General features: G+C 45.1%; 2 protein-coding genes across 2 annotated transcripts; one reads left to right on the forward strand and one right to left on the reverse strand.

Moving 5' to 3' along the window:
• Nucleotides 1-94: 94 nt before the first annotated feature.
• On the reverse strand, nucleotides 95-6,666 carry CSUI_001300 (uncharacterized protein; the record flags this gene model as incomplete). The annotated part of the gene is made up of 3 exons (XM_068061506.1): nucleotides 4,056-6,666; nucleotides 2,570-2,902; nucleotides 95-1,814 (listed from the first exon to the last, which is right to left on the reverse strand). Coding segments are annotated over exons 1-3 (2,163 nt in total), but the record flags the coding sequence as incomplete, so codon positions are not given.
• A 3,640-nt stretch (nucleotides 6,667-10,306) lies between these two features.
• CSUI_001301 (uncharacterized protein) lies at nucleotides 10,307-13,702 on the forward strand (the record flags this gene model as incomplete). The annotated part of the gene is made up of 2 exons (XM_068061507.1): nucleotides 10,307-11,132; nucleotides 11,898-13,702. A coding segment is annotated over exon 2 (1,245 nt), but the record flags the coding sequence as incomplete, so codon positions are not given.
• Nucleotides 13,703-14,123: the final 421 nt, after the last annotated feature.

Raw genomic sequence — 14,123 nt, forward strand, 5'->3', positions numbered from 1 at the left:
TCTTCTTCTTCATTTTCTCTCTTGTTACCTTTCTCTCTGAAAGGCTTTTGAGAGGTTTCTCTTGATACAGAAAGCACATGAAGGACGTCTTGCAGGCGTGAAGTTAAGTGTCTATTGAGCTCTGTAATAAGACCTAATTCTCTCTCCAGTCTCTCAATTCTTTCTCTCATCATAATCTTCTCTTCTTCTTCCTTTTCCTCTTCTTCTCTTCTCTTCTTCTTCTTCTCTATACCGTCATTGTTATCTCTCGACTCCTCTTCTTCTTTTTCTTTCTCTTCTTCTCTTCCTATCACCGTCATCTCTTCTTCATCTTGTTCTTCTTCTTTGTCTTCTTTTCTTCCTTTCATGTAGATCAGATCTTTCTCTTTTTCTCCGAGGTCACCTTGGTCTTGCTTCGTCTGTCTTTCTTTCTTATCTGAAACCATCTCCGACCGTCTACGATCCACTTGAGATTCCCCTGAGGTGTATAGACACCTTGTAGAGACAGCCTCCTCCTTCACTTCTTCTCGTCTTTCCTCTAATTGAAGTTTGAGTCTCTTGACTTCTTCTTCCTCTCTATGAAGACGCTTCTTGATACCTTCGAGCTCTTCTTCTTGTAAAGAAAGCTTCTCCCTCTGATGTAGGTTCTCTGTGAGAAGCTTTGTCATCTTCTTCTTCAACTCGTCCTCGATACACTTGTCGAGAGACTCTTGCTTTCCATGAAACAAAGAAGAGGAAGAGGAACAGGCGGAATGACGTTCTTTCTCTTCTTCTTGAGTTCGGAGAAGAAGGCTCTTGCCAAGATCTCTTATATAGGAGATCTGTTGATGTATGAAGCCCTCGTGTTCTCTCTGATAGTCTTCTTTGATCTTCTGGAGGTGGTCTTCTACTTGTCTAGATAGCTCTTCTTCATATCTTCTCTGGAGATTCAAGACGATTTCTCTCTGGGTTAACTCGAAGGCCTGCATCTCTCCCTTGACACGTTCTTCTCTCGTGTATCTTTCTTCTTGAAGAAGAGCTTCGACTTGCTGTAGGTAAGAAGACATTGCTTCTTTCTCTTCGGCTTGAAGAGATATCTTTCTCTCATACTCATCCACCTGGATTAAGAGTCTTTCTTTCTCTTTCGTCTCGGCATTTAGACTCTCTTGCACCTTCTTCAATTCTTCATCTCTTTCCGCTTGTTCCTTCTGAAAGGTTGTCTCTTGCATCTTGAGAAGTTCCTCTATCTTTTCTTTCTTCATTTCCTCGAGAGCTAAGGTCTCCAGAAGACGCTCTCTCTCTAAAGCTAGGAAAGCCTCAGGAGAAGATGAAAATAGGAGAGATGAAGGCTGTTGCGGGTGGAGGGCCGAAACTCGCATCTCTTCTCTCTTCTCTCCATGGAAGAGAGAGTGAAGAAAATGACTCTCTTCATTCTCTTCTTCTTGTTCTTCTTCTCTCAACGTCTTATCATAGAAAGGAAAATCGATTAAAACACCTGTAGAAGAAGAGGAAGAAGAAGAAGCAGATGGGAGAATCGATGCTGAAGCAAGGCTACGTCGAGTCTCATCGAGCTCTTGTTGAAGATCTCGACATGTCTCTTGTGCTTTTCTCAGCCATTTCTTGTACGAGTCAAGTGATTCCAGCTGTTCTTTCTGTTCTTCTATCTGCTGTACATACACCTGAAGTTGTTGATCTTGTTTCTCCTTCTCCATCTTGAAATTTCTCTCGCAATCCGAGAGAAGACTTGAGAGCTTCATATTCTCAGAGTGAAGAGAGGCTATGTTCTCTTGCGCAAGACAGAGATCTCTCTCCAGTCGCTCCAAATGCAGACTCTTGCCTTGAACTAAACTCTCCAACTAAGAAAGGAGAAAGAAAGAGTGAGAAAGAAAGAGTGAGAAAGAAAGAAAGAGTGAGAAAGAAAGAGTGAGAAAGAAAGAAGATGCGTAGGCGTACGCATACGTTTATCTACATAGATACTATTGCATAAAGAGGAAGGTGTATATAGATATAGATAGATATCTATAGGCATACATAGGTCTTTTAAGAAAGATAGATCTGCAGCCGAACAAACTAAAGTCTCGAGAGAGGGAGTGAGAGAGAGAAATGAAGAAGAAAGATACACAAGATCAGCGACTCTGCTGTGTACCGACGAATAGATAGAGAATTCGCACTGCATACTTTCTGCATGTAGATATTCACCCCACACCCTATGTGATAAGAATTGACCTACTTCTATTCTTGTCATTCCTCGACCTATCCACACGTATGTCTCTACATCTACTACATATGTATATCCCTATCTACCTATCTATCTCTATCCATAGCAGTATCGGTCTACGCATACAGGCGTATCATGGAGAAGAAGAATATGAAGTAGTTCATACGCTCCATCGTCTTCTTATTCTTATTAGCTTGTGGTTCTCCAAACAACAGCGAAGGAACTCTGAGAGCGCTTTAAAGACGAGGAGAAAAGACATAGAGAGGAAAATCTTTCTTTTCATTCCATCCAGGCTCTTTCCTCTCATTTTAAGCCGTCTCGTCTCCTGTCTCTCCCAGGGAGGAGCCCATAACTCAAACACGTTCGTCTCCTCTCCGTGTGTGCATGACCCACCTGTTGTATCCGTTGATAAGCCGATTCAATTTCTGCGTGAAGGGCTGAGGCCATGGCATGTGTATGGACCTTATAGCCTTGGAGCAAATCTGAGAGATGTTGAAGCTCCGCTGTCTTGACTTTGAGAAGATCTTCTTTCTGTTGCAGGCTGAGCTGATTTAAAACAGATAAATTGGAAGAAGATGAAGAGGAAGATGAGAAAGGTCCCGTTGCGATAAGGTCCCTTTGACCTTCCTCTTGTGAGAGAGAGTTGCCTTGCACCTCTCTTCTCTCTTGAACTAGACGCATGCAGGTGTCCAACTGACTCTGAAGATCTTCACGTAAATCTTTCTCCTGGAAGGATAACAAAAGAGAAGAAAAGAAAAGAAAGAAAAAGAAGAAAGGGATGAAAGAAAGGGAGAAGAAAAGAACAGAGGGAGGCGTATCTATCTATCGTCCAATAAGACCTCGCTCATGCAGAAGCACAAGTGCAAATGCCTGGTTTGCTACCTACGTATACACACATAGATACATAACTTGAGACAGCATGAAGATAGAGAGGTACATAGACAGATTGAAAGTGGATGGATGGGTATAGATAGATAGATTAAAGATAGATTAAACACAGATATAGTAGATAGATAGATAAAGATAAATGGATAGATAGATAGATAGGTTAAGGATAGATAGATAGATTAGAGATAGATCGATTGAAGAGAGATAGATATCGAGGTGTTAGGTGTCCATACATGTTGAAGCTCTGCGTGTTTCGCATGAAGAGCAGCTCTTATCCTAGCGTTTTCAATACGGAGAAGCAAGAGCTCTGCACTCTCTTCTCTTCCTTCCTTCTCTTCTTCGTCATATCTTTTCCTCGTCTTCTCTTGCTCTTCTTCTCTTCTCTTCTCATTCTCCCCGCCTTCTCCACCTTCCTTCTCTCTATCCGCCATCTCACAAGAACTTCCTAGCAAATCTGAATGATGAAGGCTGCTATCTCCAAGTATCGAACATAAAACTCCCTCGCCTCTTTCCTCTCTACGCTGGAAAGCTTCATTCAAGTCTCTTTGACATGCATGCAAAGAAGAAGAATGGGTCTCTTCTCTTTCATGTTCTCTCTTCTTATATTCGGAGTTAGGAGACGGGACTCCAATCTGTCTCTTAGCTACTTCTCGTTCTTCGCCTGTGTCTCTTCTCCCCTGCAAGGTAGATGAAGAAGAAGGATGCTTATGAAAGGAGTGATCTGTAGATGCCGTTGTCTGGGGATAGGGAGAAGAGTCTTCTGCTCTCCTTTTCTGTGATGAGATAGAAGGCATCATAATGACCTCTGGACTATGACGAGGATTACTACTACTACTACTACCACTCTCATAGCGGGTTTCAACCGTCTTATATTCGGTGCTATGAGGTGGAAAGAGATGTTGAGAGAGTGGCTGAGAAGAAGAGTCTCTCCTTGTATGGGTATTCTCTCCTTGCGTAGGAGAAGGAGAAGATGAGATAGCCACATGATTACCTGTAAATACAGTCTGAAGAAGAGAGCTGCTTTCTTGGGTTGCCTCATGTAAAGAAGAAGAAGAAGAGGCCGAGAAAGACAAGTGACAGGCCGCACCTTCCTTTTCTCCATCGGGGGTTCTAACGCCTGACAACTCCTTCCTCTTCCCTCTCTTTTCTTCTTCTTCTTCTATTATCGGGGTTTCTTCAGGGATACATTTCATATACTCATAAGAAGAAGACGAGGAAGAAGAGGAGAAAGCCTCGAGAGAAGAAAGACCTCTCCGCTTCTCTCCCTCTTGACCTTCCTCGGGAAGTGAAGAAGAAGAAGGCAGAGGAGCTAGAAAAGACGCGAAAGAGAACTGGAGATCTGACTGGTTCGTCGTCTCATCTATCCGCTCATCATCATGAGGAGGAGAAGAAGAAGAAAAGACTTCGTTAGGATGGTCTTCTCTTTTCTGTCTTGGAGAATGAAGAGAAGAATGATTAAAGGTCTCAGGATGAAAAGGAGAAAAAGAAGCGTTTCTAGTCTTGTTCTTCTGCGTATTTTCCACGTGCCTCGTACTTCTATCATTCCCGTTCTCTTCCATCGGATCAGCTCTTCCTTCTCCTGTCTCTTCTTCCTCTTCTTTCCTTCGAAGAGAAGACGATCCGTTACCCTCTGTCTTATGAAGAGAAGAAGCAGAGGAAGGCTCTCTAACAAGTGTCTCCCTGTTGTCGTTATCTTCTTCTTCTTGGTCAGGCGAGGTAAGCTGGAGGGTTCTTTCCTCTGGGCGTGCATCATACCGTCTATCCTCTTGTTCCTGTAAGAGGGAGAAAGGAGAGACAGATAAGAGGGCGCTGTGAGGGTTTCGAATCGTGAGAGAAGTCTTTCTCGTGAAACTGCTTGCATGCGGAGAAGGCGTGAAGAACGGCGATGAGGGAGAAGCCGACCTTCGTTGTGAAAAAGCACAAGAAGAAGACGAGGAGGAGGAGGAAGAGGAAGAGGAGGAGCAGTGTCGAGAAGAACTTGAGGGAGGGATCGAAGAATCCTTGGGCAGAGAAGAAGAAGAAGAACAAGCAGATAAAGGTGTCCGAGGAGGAGATATAGAAGGGATGCTCCCTCCGCAGTCAATGAAGGCTGGTCTATTCAACTGCTTCTCTAGGGCTAAAAGAAGTCTATCAGCTGTAGATGATGAAAGGTTGGGATATCCCCCCTCTTCATTTCCTTCCTCTTCTTCTTCACTAGAAAAGATACTAGGAGAAGAAGAAGAGGAAGAAGAAGAAGAAGATAGGTCGTCGGAGGGGCGGCTGGTGTTTGCGACATGTGGCTTTCTCTCCTCCTGGCTTGGAATTGCCGATCTCTGACGAGCAGGAAGAGGGACAGAGGGAGAAGAGGAAAGAAGTGCATCCAAAGAAGAAGAAGAGGGAAGAAAAGATGGGACTGGTGGGTAAGAAGAAGAAGAAGACTCCCTAGGGGGGTGAACCCGCGCTTGAGAGATAACATGTCTTTCTCCATCTTTACTCTCAGGAAGAAAAGAAGAGGAAGAAGAGAGGGAGGGAGATACATCTCTTGTGGCATCATGATAGGAAGATAAAGGGAGAGGAGGCTCTCCAGAGGTATGACGAGGAACAGAGACAGGAGTGATAGACATCCAGAAAGAAAGAAAGAAAGGAGAGTAAACTTGTTGAGTAAGACCAGAATGGTCTAGAGACGGTCGGAAGAAGAAGAATGAATGGAAAGGAAGAGAGAGAGACTGTTCTTCTTCCTCTTCTTATGACGGGGGAGATGACAATATGATAGGATCACTCAGGAGTGGGAGAGTATCTTATGAATACAACAGTAACAGGGAGGGCACCATCATCATCATCCTCTACCGGACGGAGAGTTCAAGAAAAAGACTTAGGAGAAGGCATGATACATATATCGTTCCTATTCGCTACTGCTTTAACAACTCTCTATATACTTGATCAGAGCCTTCGCCCCCTGTGTATCTTTCCGTACTCCTCGCTAGAATGTGTGAGAGAAGAAACAGAGAAGATACGGGGGGTGTACTCATCATGAGGAAAGAACGGAGAAAAGAGATAAGAAAGGAAGAAAAGAAGAAAAGGAGAGAGACGTGTACATACCAAACCAAACAGAGAGAAGATAAGAAAACCTTTCGAGTTTCAAGCATCCAGTGGAGGTGCGGATACAACACATAGATGTTGCCACTAAGAAGAGTCTAGAACCTGTAGTGACGAATCTGTCAAACCGCCATGAAACAAAGAAGGCTCAAGAAAGAGAAGAACCCTTGACGTAAACTCTAGGGGAAAAGAAAAGAGAGATAGGGTGTCTCGGGGGGGAGTGGAAACCTGTCGAGACTTGATGCATGAGAAAGAAAGAGTGAGAAAGGACAGAAGCAAGCCTGATGGATGACGTCGGCTGAGGGCCTTGTTTACACTCACTGACATCTACTGACAAAGGGGAAAATAAGAGACACGCGCAAATACGAAATCGATGGTCTTTTAAGGTTAGGATGAAAGGGCAGATAACTTCTACTCCTCTTCATTAGATGAAAGGGAATACGTTTAACTAAACGAAGAAAGACGAGGACGGCGGTCGGGCGGTGCCATCAGCGCCAGACATGAAGGCGATGCTTAGCCCAACAGCTATCTTTCTTTAGAGTGAAGATTCTCTGAAGCAGTAGAGAAAGCAAAGGAAAAAACGAAGGAACGACCGACCTTTCTGAATGGCAGGTTCGGTCCTACATCTCTGGATGATTCGATCATGAAAATGAGAGTGAGGAGTGTTTTTGAACAAGAAAAAGAGAAAAGACAAAGGGAAGAAAAGAACTCGGAAAACTTGATAGATAAGTACGCAGCTCACTAGCTGTGCGTACGGCAGGGCAAAGAAACGCGGAAGAAGCAGGAGAAACTTGAAGAGATGTGAAAGAAGGAAAGGAAATCTACCAAACCGAGACGGACGCACACAAAGACAATTGCGTGCTGGTGACGAGAGAGATGACTACGGGGGGTAACCTCGAGAAACTTTCCCGTTAGCTTGTTAATTCAAACAATAAAAAAGACAAGACACTTCCTTTCTTTCTATTAGACGCCTGGAGACCTGCTTGAAAAGAGAAACAAAAAGGATTCTCTTGCGGAGAGAAGAACGAGAAGGACGCGAGGCGGATTGCGCTGATAGCCGAACATCTCCATGAGGTGAGGTGGTGTAGGCCTACGCACACCACGACTCTATTTGACAGGAGATCAAGAAAAGCCAAGCAATATAAGTTAGTCCGTCAAGTTCGCTCAAAGCTAGCTTTCTTGACCGCTTTCTTTTTTCTTCTCTTCTTCTTTCCGCTCCCTTCTTCTCGCATGTGACCGGCCCTACTACTTCCTTCGCCTCTCTCGGGTCGCTTCTTTGACTCCAGAGCAAAACGAAGAAAAGAATCGCGGGATGAGAGAAGCAAGAGGAGCACAGCGGGATTCTTTTCATCTACAAAGACATTCTGATCAACAAAGCTCGTCAAGATCAACAAGGTAAAGAGCCAGTCTCGTGGGAGAGCGGGAGAAAAAGAAAAGTCGAGACGAGCCCAGACTTTGAGAGAAGGGAGAATCTCTCCCCGAGTAAAGTCGATAAGGTTCGTGATCAACCACCGTGGCGCTTCTACTACAAGAGTAGAACCCAACCTTCATTCCACCTTTGAGGAAACAGCCGCAGGGAACGATGAGTTAGAAGAGAAGGGTGGAGATAGATATCGGGAGTCCTCACAAGAAACATAACGACATGCCCTTTATCTTATGATAACCTTGTAACCCATGAGTTATGACCTTCTCTTTAAAGCTTCTTCGGCAAGGGGGAGAGGCGCTTAGTTGAGAGTTAGCTTCAGAAGACTTACCCCGTCAACTTCGCATCCAGTTGTTCGTGTAGTGACGCACACCGCGCCTTTCCATTAATGGCTCTCGGCGGGCCATTCAAACCCATGTGAAGAAATGTACAAACGGGGGACAAGACGGCAAAGAGATCGTTAGAGAGAACGAAAGAGGATTAAGAGACGAGATGTTCAGAGATCAAGAACTTATCAAGAGAGAAGAGAAGTTCCTCGTTGTTAATGCCACCACGGGAGATGACTCGCAAATCCTTCATTCCACGGTTCTATTGGTGAAGGGAAGGGACACAGACAGAAAATGACAACTGAAGAAAGAAGTTCGGTCCTACTGCATCTCATTCTAGTTCTATGGAGCTAACCCAGCCAGCCAAGCGAATTCAGTTATAACGATTCTTCTGTCTCGGCAATACATGATTAGCTCGAGAGTCCTAGTGAATGGTTTTCTTGCACCCACATCTAGTCACGAGATCAGGAAACACTTTGGCCCTGCGACCCCAGAGCGTTAGATTCGCCGACAATCGATCTGTCGATGTAATTTAGCATTCTTACCGATGTGTAACCGCGCGTGTCACCACGAGGTGCCTACGGACTACGTTCCAGCCGACAGTTTGAGAAGCTCCGCATTCTGCCTAGCAAACAACTCACATATCTCACATAACACGAAAATAGACGCCTTTTACAAAGACTCCTGGATACAGACGAGAGGTTTCTTTATCCTCTTCATACAATCCTCGCATCTTCAACAGGTTTCCTTCTCGAGGAGCAAGCAAGTACTCATTCGCGAGACAGACGCACCCTCGCGAGCGTCAGCTGAGTTTGTAGCATCCTGAAGGTTGGGGTATCCCAACGTAAGAAGAGGAGGCACCGGGGGAAATTTCTTCTGAAAACGTGGCTGCTATTCCTATCATCGGGTTGAGAGAAAGGCCCTTACTGCGATGATCATGGCACTGCCACTAGAAACGGTATGGAGACTCGGGGTGTCTTTTTGAGTACGACGCTATCATTAGCTCAACTAATCTTTGGACTTCAGCTGGCCAAACGTCCCTGGTCTTACCCGAGTCTCGCGCTTCATTTTGATCTTCACACCACCGTGGAAGTATCAGGGGGCTTGAAGTCTATGATCTTCTTTTGCAAGTCCTCGGAGAGGTGCCCCTTCCCGTCTTTCTTTCCACAAGATCACGATGCAACAGTTAGTGCGTTTGCTGCCAAGATATGAGCCTTTTGTCAACAAATTGCCGTGAGAAGGGAGAGGCAACAAGTCCTCTTGAACTGAAAGAGACTCCTGAGTGCTTAAGCCACGAAACCCAAGTAACGTTCAAGTATTGCATAGGATTTTACAGTGTTTTTCTGAAGCAAACGGCACCACGTAAATCCTGTTCGTTGTCTTCGAAGTTTGCGAGCTCCACGCGACCCAGGGATGAGAACCGACGCTTCATTGGACTCCGAAAGAATCATATGTTTGTGACAGTACTGACGACTTCCTTATCCTTTTTCTGATCGGACATTCTTTAGCTGCAGCAAGTGCTTGTTGTTTGAAGTTCGGCCAATCGGCGCGGCTCGCTACTGACGCTGCACGTAGTCCTGGTCATATGCCAATCGCCGTCTCTTTCTCAGCTTCCGTAGCCCTCGTGCTTGCGATTCTCTTTCCAAGGTTGTGCGAGCCTGTCCATTCCTTCAAACTACCCCAAGAGTATCCGTTTTCTCGAGCGGAAAGCGCCATAGTCATCTAAACACTGTTTAGCAATCCTTACTACTTTCCATGCAGTTCTGAATTAAGGAGGAGTCTCCTGAAGTCTAGGGTGAAACTCTCGGGTAACATACGGGCAGTCATTCAAGATTCTGATTACGTGAAAACAGTACTCAGCCACAAGGCAGCCAGATGCCGTCACGCGACGGCACATGAAACAAGAATGACAACAACTACTCTGCGGCTAGTTCACTCGTACACGGTTTGGGTTTCGAGCTCACAAGCTAATTCAGCGTGTCAGTGAATCATGGGCTGTCGGAGCTCCCGAGGAGCCCACGTTCGATGGACGCCGTATCAACTAGGCGCTTAGTCAGTGTGTGGTGGGCAGCTAGCTAGCTAGCTAAGGACTCCCTTGCATCCTGTGGAGACTACCGAGTGAACACCCGGCGAAAAACGAGGCTACGTTCGCACCTCAGCGGAGACGCTCACCGTCCTCTGGAGAAGACGTAGATAGGAGATAATTGTAAGATCTGGGTCTCCTCATCTCCTTGTACTTTCCTGTCACCTTCTGAAGAGCTGCCACAGGACAATCGACACGGTGCAACTCCCGCCAGTAGCTAGCCACGATGCTCGCTTTACGGGCCGGTGACGGGCTCTGAAAACTTGAGAGGATCGACTCAATCGCGACAGCACTAGCTATGTAGGTACATGCTTCTTCTTCTGGCTCGTCTCCCAATAGGAACATGCTAGGCCGGCTTCGTGGCACCGGTCTTTCTTCTTTTCATTTAGGGTTCCCCCTTTCTTTTTTCAGTGGATTGAGCGGTGAATGCCTCAAGAGTTCTTGCAGGCAGTGGGTAGAGCAAGATGAAGAAGCTCCGAGACTGAGGGCTTGACGGTTTTTTCTTGAAGAATGAGGCCTCCATCCTGCTGCATGGGACGGATCATCATTCGTATCGACATGCGTGTCGTTTATTCTCCTCCTTCGATGCTACCCGGGAAAACACGAGAAAATCAGCCACTATTCTCCTTTGTTCCTCTTTCTTCCATTCAGGTGAATCCCCGTCCTCTTCATCCTTTGATGTCTTCACATTTGTTTTCACTGCGATTCAGGAGATAGAGATTCTCTCTTCAGAAACTCTTTCTCATTTATCTCCTATTGTCTCCCCCTACAAGAATAGAGCGTTCTATCGTACATCCATCCAGCGTGCTGGGGACAGTCCAGAATTTATAGAAGGAAGAAGATTCTTCTTTCCCGTCGTCGTGAACTTCTGTTTCACCCGGCGTCCGTTTTTTTCAAGGGTGTCATCTCTTTCTTCTCATCATCCCCACATGTCGATACAGAAGGAGACATTTCACCCCCGCATCTTTCGTTTCTCAGGCTAAGGAAATCTCAATTCTCTTGGGAGTACTTAAAGAGTGTGAGAAACAAGGATGGGATGCCTCCGAGCGTCAAACAAAAGAAGACACGCATCTTCTTAAGTCACTCTTCTGTCGAGCATCTGCTGTATGTACACCCGAACCCTCTGACGCCCTACCATCATCTATGCGCCGTACACATCTGGTTAGTCTCTTCCGTCAATCCATCGCCCACCTTCTTCTTTCGGACAGGCTAGAGATGTCATTCTATATAAGCCCCTACAGGAATTTCTCTCGCCTTCAATGCTAGCACAGTTTTCTTCTTCCGGTAGCATAAGCAATGGATCTCTCCTAGCGGTCGGTCTATGCCGTGTGCTTGACGCTCCTATGACTCACCAGATCTTCTCTCTTTCTTCTTCTTCTTTTCAGTCTCCTCTCCTCTTTGTTTCGCATTTCGTTGAGTTCCTGTAATGAGAAAGAGAGGTTGCTTCCTTATCAAAAATGATTTGTACATCGTGTATACACACCACACCTCAGCTAGGTCGACCGCATATACGTATGTATGTATATATGTATCAGGTGGTAGGTATACCTCTCTTCTTTCCCTTAAGATTTCATTAGCTTCGCATCTTTATAAGCTGACCGATCTAGCGGGGCTAAGATTCAACGAAAAAACTTCGGTCGTCGATTGTCCTCTCTTTTCTAGGGATCAAACAAATGGATCATCAGGTGTATGTACACTCCACCTCATTCACATGCATACATACATACATAAATTTTTTTTTTCAAAAAGGCATTTCGCTCTTTCTTTCTTTTAGTAGCTATGGTTTAGTCAATTCCCTTGAAAAAGCCTCTTCTTTCCTCTAGACCTTTGAGACGTAGGAACATGAAGACACCTTGATCCTCTTCTCTTAACGGAGTCTTCACATCACTCCTTCTATTATTTTCCTTTGTCTTCTCCGTTTTACAGTCATCTGCATGCAGTTGGTTTCCCTTTCTTCTTCTTTTTGAGTTCTCATTGCCCTGGGCAATCAGAGCCGATCATTCCCTTCCTCTCTTCGTTTCAGGTGTACTCTCCACAACTTTCTCACCTCATCGCTCTCTTTTTCTTCTTCGGTTAACGTCCTTTTCTTCCTTTGCCACTTGAAGAACATCTTGGCCCTTTCGGAAATTCTCCCGCTTTTATCCTCTCCCCTTTAGAGAAGCCTCTTGGATGAAACAGCGTCTTCTTCTTTCCGTGAGGATTTCTATAGACACTCCAGCTCGCTTACGAACGTATCTACATCACATGTATAGACATATAGAAGCAGGTGCATCTATACGTAGATGCATAAATGTAGAGTGAGTTGTTTCACTCTCCCGTCTTCTTCTTCTCACATCTTCGCTTAAATGTCTTAGGCTTTTTAGCTCTTTCTCTTCTGTTCCCTTTTCCAACTATCTCTCTACTTTTTAGTGTATCTATCTATCTATCTACGTTTTCTTTCTCTGGTGTCTTTTTCTTGCTCTTTCTTTCTCTTTGTTTGATTCACTATGGCGTATCTGACTCCCCTATCGTCTTCGCCTTATTCTTCTTCTCCCCGTGCACGTCCTTCTCTCTTTCCGTCAACACGTCCATCCTTTCGACAAGAAAAAGAAGATGAAGAGAAAGACCTCAAAGGCTTCACTCCTTCAGAGCTCCCTCATATCGTCGTGGAGACTGGCCAAGAGATGGCTGAGAAGAAGAAAAGACAAGAGAATCTCTTGTATTCGTCATCGGCATCTTCTACAGGAGCAGGAGAGGGTCGCCTTATCAAAGGAAAGATACATGTACAAGGCCAGCTTACAGTAACCGATCCAGAGACAGCAGAAGATCTTGCAGATTTGTATCAGATTGACAACGACGTGACTCTACAAGGCCCTGAGAGTTTCACATCTCCATCGAAACCCTCAGGAAAACAACGAGTACCACCTCCCGAGCAACGAGGGGGGGGGAGAATAAGGACGGCTCGTTCTTCTTCTCCTCCTCCGTCTTTGTCATCTTCTTCTCCTCCTCCCTTACAGTCGATTCTTTCCAGATCGATGCCTTCGTCTCTTGAGAGGAAGAAAACACGAAAGAATATCTCCTTTTCACCAGATACCGTGCACTATCTGACAGATACGTATGAAGAGAAGAAACTGAAGAAAAGAGAAGATTTCGCCTGTAGTAGGAAAGAGGAAAGAGACAAGAAGAGCTCTTCCTCTTCCTCTGCTTATGTGATGGAAGAGAAGAAATGGTTCAACGACCCGGAGCTGACGAAGCTTACCGATCCACCAGATCGCCTCTATAAGGTGAGAAACCGTATACGTGTCCAAGGGACTTGTCCTGCAGATGCCTATATCTTAAGACAGAGTGACAGAATCGATGAAGCAAGAAGTGAGAGACAAGGAGACAGGGGCGAGAAACTTCTTCTCACACAGAAGAAGAGAAACGAACTTAGATACAAAAACGTGAGAGAATTCGGAAGATTCTTCGCTGACAAGGATCGAACCCAGTCCAGAACGAAGAAGAAAGAACAACAACTGGGGGATAATCTCGAGAAGAAAGAAGGAGAAAATGGAGAAGACGAAGACCAAGACGACACCCCTGCTCCTCTTGCGTTCACTGCGGAGTTCATTCAAGAAGGAGAAGTGCTTGTGAATGCTCGGGATAGTCTGCAAAGAGTCAAAGCGGAAATGGAGAGAGATCACCTGAGACACAAGCTGAGAAGTGAATTCTCGGATGACCTCCCGGGAACTCTCAGTGGAAGGCTTATCGAACGTAAGGTGAAGCACAGGAAAGAAAAAGAAGAAGAAGAGCAGAGATAAAGGATGATGGATATGTAGACAGAAAGAAACAGGGGGAGTAAGAAAGACCGGATTCGTTAAGAAACACTGAAAATGTTGATCTATAGAAGAGGGTGTGTCATATGTATTGATCGGGCAGGATTCAGTCAAGAGTGTCTAGACCTTCCTCTATCCACCCTTCTCTGATCTGCCTGCCTAAATACTTATCTCTCTATCTATCTACAGGTTACTCTTTCTATTCGGATCTATCTACCTATTTTTAATCTAAGTATGTATATGGTATATCTATCTATCCATTTATCCTTAGTCTATCTATCAGTAATCTACTTATTTATCTGTCTCCATACACACCGCCCAATGACCCTCAATTTTACCTTACCCGAGCTCGCCCTCT

Source organism: Cystoisospora suis (assembly GCF_002600585.1).
Source record: "Cystoisospora suis strain Wien I chromosome Unknown contig_510, whole genome shotgun sequence".
Lineage (NCBI taxonomy): Eukaryota > Apicomplexa > Conoidasida > Eucoccidiorida > Sarcocystidae > Cystoisospora > Cystoisospora suis.